Source organism: Octopus sinensis, linkage group LG4 (assembly GCF_006345805.1).
Source record: "Octopus sinensis linkage group LG4, ASM634580v1, whole genome shotgun sequence".
Lineage (NCBI taxonomy): Eukaryota > Metazoa > Mollusca > Cephalopoda > Octopoda > Octopodidae > Octopus > Octopus sinensis.
Genome location: NC_043000.1, coordinates 108,261,592 through 108,271,591, shown reverse-complemented (window position 1 = coordinate 108,271,591; position 10,000 = coordinate 108,261,592). Strand labels below are relative to the sequence as shown.

At 34.4% G+C, this 10,000-nt stretch overlaps 1 protein-coding gene across 2 annotated transcripts in view; it reads right to left on the bottom strand.

Moving 5' to 3' along the window:
- Positions 1-10,000, bottom strand: part of LOC115211023 — a 607,449-nt gene that overhangs the window by 119,744 nt on the left and 477,705 nt on the right. The window contains exon 3 of one of the 2 annotated variants that reach the window (XM_036502309.1): positions 9,356-9,400. The exons of the other annotated variant lie outside the window; for it this stretch is intronic. Within the exon in view, the coding sequence (XP_036358202.1) occupies positions 9,356-9,400 (45 nt within the window). The remainder of the gene's footprint in view (positions 1-9,355; positions 9,401-10,000) is intronic. 2 annotated transcript variants of the gene reach the window in all.

The following is a 10,000-nucleotide window of genomic DNA, read 5'->3' as shown; positions in this document are numbered from 1 at the left end:
ATTATTTCGAAATCCTTTTATGTAAATGCCCGCTACCGTGTCACTTTTGTTTAGAGATGGATTGATTCGTTCTGAATGTTATCTGGCAAAAGATAATTTTTCAAACCAATCAAAACAGAAATCTTTTGTTCTTGCGAATGTCACTTCCATATTTTTAGTGTCTTTATCTCTACTCTGCTTCAAACAGTCCTACTCTACACACACCTCCAACAGCCAACTCGGATTCATGTGCCAACGCGGGTGCAGAGGCTTACTATGATGCCTCTACATGGTTGGTCAATCTGATGAAAATATCAAACGACTCTCCCTCAAATCATTACATACAGTGTTAAAAAAAACACCTATGAGAATTTGGACTGTGTCCTTACATATATGCGTTTCAAATTTGGACATATGGCCAGCAATTTTGAGGAAGGGGGTAAGTCGATTACATCGACCTCAGTACTCAGCTGATACTTATTTTATCGATTCTGTAAGACTGCAAAGTGAAGTCGACCTTGGCGGCATTTGAACTCAGAACACAAGGACGGACGAAATGCTGCTAAACATTTTGTCAGGCGTACTACCGATTCAGTTTGCTCGTTACCTTTCAAACACACACAGACACACAAGCACACATACACACATACATACACACACATACACACTCACACACACATACACACACACACACACACATATATATATATATATAATTAATATGGCAATCGCTTCAGTTCTTTTGTTCATAAGTACTTTCAACTGGGACTAAACTACTACTACTAAAACCACCACCGCCACCACTACTACTACTACTACTACTACTACTACTACTACTACTACTACTACTACTACCACAATTACTACTACAACTACAACGTATTATTATTGATGTTGCAGCTCTTGTTTTTGTTCATGTTGATATAAAGCTATTGCATACAACATTAGTAGATACTACATTAGTAGATAACAAGTTCTGGTAAGTGCACCAATTATCTTCAGGAAGAATTGTCGCATTTGCCTTTCACAATGTCACAATCTTTCTGGCTAGATGCTGATATTTTCAATTTTTCGAAAAATTTCTTACTCAAGCCACTATCGTATGGCATTAAAAAAAAATCTGTGATTTTTTTTTTCCTTTTTGGTTTTTGATGGCGTATGTGTTCTATTTGCTTGTCACAGGGATTAATGCAATGCCGAAAGGTAATTGAGTTTCCTTGAAATATCGACCTGCGAAGTTTCACCGTACGTCCTATGGGAGTTTTTACGTGTTATATTTTCGTTGTTATCTTGCATTTTTACACGAACTTTTCAAACGGGCAAAAACCTTTTTGTAACTTTCGTCCCGTATTTTGTCCTTACATGTTTTATTTGATTTTTCTTATCCCCTGTGGTCAATAAACGAATTAATTATTATTATTATTATTATTATTATTATTATTATTATTATTATTATTATTATCACTTGTTCTTTTTATCATTGGTCGTTTAGCCTAATGATACTGCACTTGTGAGTGGATTTGATAGACGGAAACTGAAAGAAGACGTCGTACATACGTACGTATATATGTGTATGTAATTGTGCGTGATTGTGTGTATATTTGTATATGTGTGCGAGTATGTGTGAAGGGTGTTTTGTGTCTATGTTTGTCCCTAACCACCTCTTGAAAGCTGGTACTGGTATGTTTACGACCCTTTACATTGGCGGTTCGGCAAAAGATTTCGATAGAGTAAGTGTGAGGCTTTAAAAAAATAAGTTCAACTAAAATTTCAAGGCTTTCCGAGCGTGGTCGCAATCAAATGATTGAAACAAAAGACTAAAGGATAAAAGACATATATGTGTGTGTGTATAGGCGCAGGAGTGGCTGTGTGGTAAGAAGCTTTCTTCCCAGCCACATGGTTCCGGGTTCAGTCCTACCCCGTGTCACTTTGAATAAATGTCCTCTGCTATAGTCTCGGGCTGACCAAAGCCTTTTAAGTGGATGTTAGACAGAAACTGAAAGGAGCCCATCGTGTATATATATATATATATATATATATATAAGGTAAAGAGATTTAGTGTTTCCAGTAACCTGTGCTATCCCTGGGCATGGGTATGTAGGCACACTGCTCGTAGGGTATAAGTAACAAAAGAATAACCAAAAGTTTATCGCGAATCAAATTTAAATAATCAGAAAATGGAGGAAACTTTTTGATGAAGCTCCATATCGAATGTGCGATGAGAATGACGAATATTCTTTTCGGAATTTCTTTCGTAAGCAATAACTAACATTGGACGCGGAATCGGCCGTAAGAAATGTTATGTCATGTCCTATATTAAAAAAATAATCAACCGATGCGGTTCAATCTTTTTGTTTGTTGATCAAAGGTTTTCTCCATTTTCTGATTATTTAAATATATATATGTGTGTGCGCGTGTGTGAGTGTGTATTTATATATGTTTTTGTCCCCACCATCGGTTGACAACCGATGTTGCTATATTTACGATGTCGTAACTTCGCGGTTCGGCAAAAGGAAGCGATAGAATGAGTGCTAGGCTTCCAAAGAATAAGTCCTGGGGTCGAGTTGTCCGATTAAAGGCGGTGCTCCAGCATGGCCGCAGTCAAATGACTGGAACAGATGAAAGAATAAAATTATATATATATAATTATATATATAAAATTATATATATAAAGGCGGCGAGCTGGCAGAAACGTTAGCACGCCGGGCGAAATGTCTAGCGGTATTTGGTCTGCCCTTACGCTCTGAGTTCAAATTCCGCCGAGGTCGACTTTGCCTTTCATCCTTTCGGGGTCGATAAATTAAGTACCAGTTACGCACTGGGGTTGATATAATCGACTTAATCCGTTTGTCTGTCCTTGTTTGTCCCCTCTGTGTTTAGCCCCTTGTGGGTAGTAAAGAAATATATATATATATATACATGTTTGTGTGTCTATGCATCCATGTCTATTTGTGTGTATTCACATCTTCGTTAGGTGTTAGCAGGAGAATATATCAAAGTAACTGGCGGTTTCATTGCCGCCAATCTCTTGACTGAAAAAAAAAACGTACAATGAAACTGACAGTCGTTGAGATTTATTGATCTTTCCAATTCTTGGATTAAACATTTTGTTATATACAGTATTAAGTTGTCTCTTCTTTACGATATGTGTGGGTGTATTTAGTCAGCTAACCTTCCTTATTTACGCACATATGCTCACGCGCAAACACCCACACACACGAAGACATACACTAACGCATACATGTACTCACCCGTTCACATGTATTTCTTATACGGCTTTTGATTTATTTTACCCGTTATACACAAACATTCGTATATGCTTACATAAGTATACAAATACATTAATACTTATATATACATATACATTCATAAACACATATATACCATTCATATGTATATATGTATATATATATATATTAAACATACTTGTATATATATATATATAATATATATATATATATATATATATAATACAGGTATGCATACAAATAAATATTTGCATATATATATTTATATTCACATACACACGGGTACATATTGATATACATACACATACACATACACATGTACACACACACACACATGATATATCTGTCTATGCGTGTATTTATACCTGCATATATGAATGTATATTGTTCGACGCATTTTCCTAGACAGATATTAGTCATTTCACTTAACTCAAGGAGAAGTCATATATATTACGAATTCAGACTTTTCTCTATAGAAAGCTTGTGCTTTAGCCAAAAGGAACCAATATACTTACCGGTATTCGTGCTCGACGCATCAACTACAATTGTGACTAATCTGATAAATGGAATGTCTTCCTCAAACAATATTTTTCGGTCTTTCATTGTTTGTTCTTTTATTTTCTCTCTTTCTCTTTTATCTTATTTCTCCTATGATCAGAACACATTAAGCAGTCTTATAGTATAGGTTGGAATACCGAGAGAATATTTTACGGCTTTTCAGTTTGATGTCGAAAGCAATATTGCTTTTTACAATTATATGAAGTCTCATAACCTGCATGTACACTTTAAATATATTCTGTCGTTATAGCTTAACAGTAATCTCTGTCATAAAACCATAGCCAGCATATACTAAGTTTAAGGAAGCACTCAAACCTTGAAACAAAAAGGGAAAGAATGTCGTAAAAACAGTAAAAATAGTAAGTTCCCTACCAGCAAAATACCAACATAAAATAAATGACCGATCGATTTTAAAATTCTGTTACTGCAGGCTAACTTCTAATGGTAACCTATGTAGAACATTGCGCATAATCTATACACTATTTAAGCGATAAATATCTCTTGATTTTTATTTTATTTAATAGTTATTGTTTTCGTTTTTTTTTTTTTTTCTTTTCATCGCTATCTTATCTTCAATGTGGTAGCAGTGGTGGTGGTAGTGGTATTTGAAGGAGAGAAACTGTTGAAGTATATTGCTGAACGGACGAAAATAAACACTTTCCAAAGCGGAAGAGCGAGATTTTTCTTTGTTGTTTTGTTTCAAATAGATGTTGGTAAGTGATAGCAGGAGATCTGAAAATTTTGTCAACTATTACGATATACATTTAAACGCAAACTTCGGCGCTATTTTTATTCAATTAGAAAATTACGAAACTAAATATTAAAGATTAGGCTTTGGATCATTGGTATTACGAACATTTCTATAATAGGCGCATGCGTGATTGTCTGGTAAGAAGATAGCTTCACAACCACATGTATTCAGGTTCAGTCCCCTGCGTGGAGCCTTGGATATGTGCCTTCTACTATAGCCGGAATCCGAGCAAAGCCTTGTTAGTGAATTTTGCAGACAGAAACTGAAAGTCACGTGTGTTTGTGTGTTTGTGTGTATTTGTGTGTGTGTGTGTGTGTGTGTGTATGTGTGTGTGTGTGTGTGTGTGTAATTTGGACGGTCAAGTGTGAGGTAACTCTTAATTTTCTTTCTTCTTTCCTTTCCTTTTTTCGATTTTTATCCAGCTTTTGTCATCTCATTCTACTTTTTGCCCAAACCTTCTCGATTTTTTTCTCATGGTTTCTCATGTACGATCGTCCTGATTTTTCAAATTGAACTAACCATGTACCCTGACCATGGTGATTGCTTGAAGACACAAGACGTTATATAAATTTTCCTAGTTACTGTATCTCCATGGCAAGAATCTACTCGTAGGTCTTATTTTAATAATATCTACATTAAATGATATCTTTCTCTCACTGGATGGCGTATATTTTTGTTGATTCCTCCTTAACTGAACAAAAAACTATGTGTGTGTGTGTGTGTGTGTATTTCTTGGCGTATGCTCGTTTCTAAATAAACACCAACACTAAGCTGCGTTTTTACAATCTTATATTACAGATCTACATTATTTGTCCATTTTATTACGATAGCTAAATATCTTGAGGACATCTTTTTAAATGCCAGCTGTAAACTTTATTAAACGCCACTTGAATTATGTACGCGATTTAATTACATCCAATTAAAACATACGTGTCTACAAGAATTAATACATAATCTTTTAAATCATAAGCTGATTAGCCAGAGACATATATAACTGTCCAAATGAGAAACAAATTAATAGCACAAAACTCATTTAAGAGGCAAACTATCATCTTGTGACTTTCTTGATTATTGAAAAAAAAAAAAAATTGATATTCTTAAACACGTGATTTCAGTTTTTATTGACACTCTATTGTATGTCTGCAATATAGTATTTTCGACTATGTTTTAATTTCATAACTTGTATATTTTGGCACGCTAACTGATATTGTCTGTCATTGACAGTTCAACATGGAAAATATAGAAAAAAATCATTGACAACATCAGAATGAGTTATCTGTAAAACATGAGAAAATAAATAGAATATAATGACAATATAAATTCAAATTTATAACGGGAAATTTTCACTCGTATGACATTACTATACAGTAAAAGATGCTCTAACGTCTTGCAGTTACTGTTTTAAAAGTAACCGGAAGCCTCTTCGTTCTTTAAACTCTTAAACAGCGAGCATCATCAATTGATGTTTCATTAAAAAACAGCAGAGATCATCAACCAATGTGTATTTATACCTATTTCTTTATTACCCACAAGGGGCTAAACACAGAGGGGACAAACAAGGACAGACATAGGTATTAAGTCGATTACATCGACCCCAGTGCGTAACTGGCACTTAATTTATCGACCCCGAAAGGATGAAAGGCAAAGTCGACCTCGGCGGAATTTGAACTCACAACGTAACGCAGACGAAATACCGCTAAGCATTTCGCCCGGCGTGCTAACGTATCTGCCAGCTCGCCGCCTTAAATGTGTATTTATACCATGAGGGAAACTCGAAAGAATTTATGCTCATACCGGAGGCAAAGGAAAGTGAATATTTTACAGTACTTTTCAATAATGAGATTGTAAATTACATTGTGCGAGAGACTAGAGAATTATTATAGTTTTTGTATTTTTCTAAAGCGAAAATAAGTCTAAATATTACCCTTAAGAAAAGAAACATTAAGTGTGGTTGCGCGTTTGCCACATGCATTCGTGCAACACTTTCTCTCCTTTCCAGGTTCACATATCTTCAGATAAACCGCTGTAGTTACGTAACTGCCGATACTATATAATCGACACTATATAAGGAAATGTGAAAGATAAAGATACGCTTATTCTTCCTTCCCCACACAATAAATATGATCCTTCTATTGGGACTGTTATTTCTTCAATAGTACACCCATATAAATATATATTTCTCTAAATTGTTGGCTCTATTCCTCATACCATCTTATAACTTTCCAGTCTCCATAAGATCCCACTCTTAGATTTTTCTCTCTCTTTCTCGCTCTCTCACATTCTCTCTCTCTTTCTTTCACACACACACACACACACACACACACACACACACACTCTCTCTCTCTCTCTCTCTTACAATCTTTCTACCTTTCTCGCGCTTTCACTTTATCTCTACTAGTTTTATTGTGTCACAATATCTTAAAATTACTTTTTTTTGTTTGTTACTTTCACATTCCATCTTAATAAATATATATTCTTTAGATGTGAAACATATTGTATTATTCACGATTCTTTGATACAGTAAAAGGCGCGCTTCTTAAGATCTTTCCTTCCTTTATTTATTTCACTTTCGCACTTTCATCTCCTCGTTATATTTTTACTTCTCTTTTGTGTTTTATCTTTTGTATCTTTTTCTGTCGCTTTCTATTCCATATTACCTCTCATTCCCTCTGCGCCACTCCCACTATGAAATGACAAAGAAAGCAAGTAGATAGGTAATATTTTCTTTCTACGGATATAATTCCTTGATACATATTAACATGATGGTCAATAATCAAGGAAATATATGTTATGATATACTTCAACATTCACAATTTCAGTTGTATGTTATTATGTATACTGACATTATCAACGAAGGAAGGTTCTAGCCATCCTTATATACAGCATTTTGATCCTTTAGTCAGCATCTCTCGTCGTCGTCGATATTAGCTCATATCCGAGTAGTTTAAATGTAGCCAGTGAATCAGCTTGTACTTGCCGATGGCTGCGAAGTGAACCTGTGCCTGAGGTGGCTGTTAAGGCCAAGGGCGGTGTAGAAGAGGCGGAGGCTTTATCGTAGGGGAAGGTTGGCGGAGAACGAGGAGGTGCGAGCGAGTTGCATCTTTGACGTCTGCTCTCTGCTACTTTACGTCTGTTATGTTCCATTTGGTCCGTTTCTTTGAGATGGCACGGTGTCGTTTTGGGCGGTCCTTGGTAATTGTCAATGGACAATGTGGATCAATGGAGCAGCGGAAGAGATTGGCCTCGAGCTGGTCCCAAAAACAGAATTTGGGGGCTCCCTGTTATCTGATGCCTGAGGCCATCTCAGTAGAGAGAGTTGACGGAGGAGACGTATATGTGACCTAAGTATAGGGTGTCCCGACAAGCGGATCAGTATCTTTATATGCGATTCATATGAAGATTAAATAGTACATAGTATTTTTGCTGCAGTTTCGTAGATTAAACAATGTAAAATAGAAACCATCATAGAAGTCATACATGTTATCTATAGAGTCGCTTCTTCGGAAAACTGTGTGATAGGGCTTAGAAAATGTATACGATGTCAAAATATAGATAAGTAAAATAATTAAGCCTTTTCTGCATAAACAATAAGAATTGAAATGAAACAAGTTAGGGAATTAAAAGCTATCGAAGATTTTTTTTCCTTGAAGATATATTACATAATGACCTGGATGTGCAATATATATGCTTACTTTTACATGACATAGTGTCAAATGGCAAGGTGCTGTCACGTCTGTATGATGCCGGAAAGATTTCCTTTGATTTTTTTTCTTAGCAAGTAAATTGAATACGCTAATCGCATACCTATTGTAACAATGGGATTTCTTGTATGAACTATTTGATAACTATATTCCAACACCTTAATTGCTGAAATAGTTATGTAGAATAAATATTAAAATGTCTTTAAATGTACAAGTAAACTAATATAGTTTCAAAAACAAAAATCAATTATTTGGAGAAAAAAAATCGAGAGATTGTAACTTTGAAATGCTTTTTTGAAAACTAAAGCTCATTTAAAGTAACGACAACTTGAGAACTTTAGAAAAGAAATTAGTTATTTATTTTCCATCATTTAACAAAGAACAATATGATTGGACTCAAAAACAATTCAAAAAAATTCGAACTGATGTTAGTTTTATATTATCTGAAGGAGAACTGGTTTCCTTTTCCAGGGATCAAGGACTAACAATCTAACAAGAGATGCTATCTCTCAGAAAGTCTTGTTTTTCCATAGGATTAGAATATTCTTCAATGGCTAAAATAAAATTGTATATTTTGATTAAATTTTCACCATCATATATATGCGAATTCGGAGTTTTATCCACTGGCCAATATTAAATACAAAATAATGCAAAAACTATTCAGATGAAGGAGAAAATGAAAATCAATTTATTTCACAAACGGCACAATACAGAAAAAGAAAATCATAGCGTTCATGCTTCTCTTAAGTATGATTAATATAACAAGGTAAGCAATTAATTTTCTATATTTTGTTCTAAATTTTTAATTATGAAACGTGTTTATTTAAAATCTTTCCGTGCGAAGAGCGTCGGTGATTTTTCATTTCTCTTCTATTACTCCACGAAATCAAAATTGTTGAGAAATAATACTCTGTACAATTAACACTGAGTGATATAATTCATCTGATATATAAAACATACTCTACAAAAGCTCACTCTATAATGTAACATAAATCGCAGTGCACATGTTACTTTAAACATATTTACCACTATATACAGTAACACAGTACATAACGCAGTACATAATTTCACACTGAAAACAAAATAATACAACATAGTTCACAACATAAACAACTCACATTCTCCATGACTGCCGCCTCTTTCGTTCCAACTGTCGCTTGATCCTGTGGAAATTACCGCTAACTGTCATTCAAATAATATTCCGTAATTTTTTTTTATAAATAAAAGATATTATGCACTATATAATCCAACGTATATTCTATCACAAAGAAAGAAATGAAGCGGTCTTAACCAGAAATTTATTCAGTTTGGGTTGACAAGGAGCTAAGTAATAAAACTGCGAACCGCACACGCAGGACCTTTCCAATCAAAACTCACTAAAACACCACATTACCCAACACCCAACTCATAGAACATCTAACGAATATCATAAACCATCATCAGAATATTATAAGCCATCATCGGAGTTAGCTGGTCGAAACTTTGAAGTCATTGTCAACAAAATTTTTGTATAAGAACAATTCGTACTCTACAATAATATGGAGTAACGCATCTGATTAATCTAACATTGCTTTTATTACAACTGAACATAAAAGCAAACATTTATATATATATATATATATTATATATTATATATATATATATATTAATATATATTATAATATATATATATATATATATATATATATGTATATATAGGCAGGGCTGGCCTGCTAGGTAGCCGGCCGAATGCTAGAAAGAGATCATCAACGATCAAACTACAA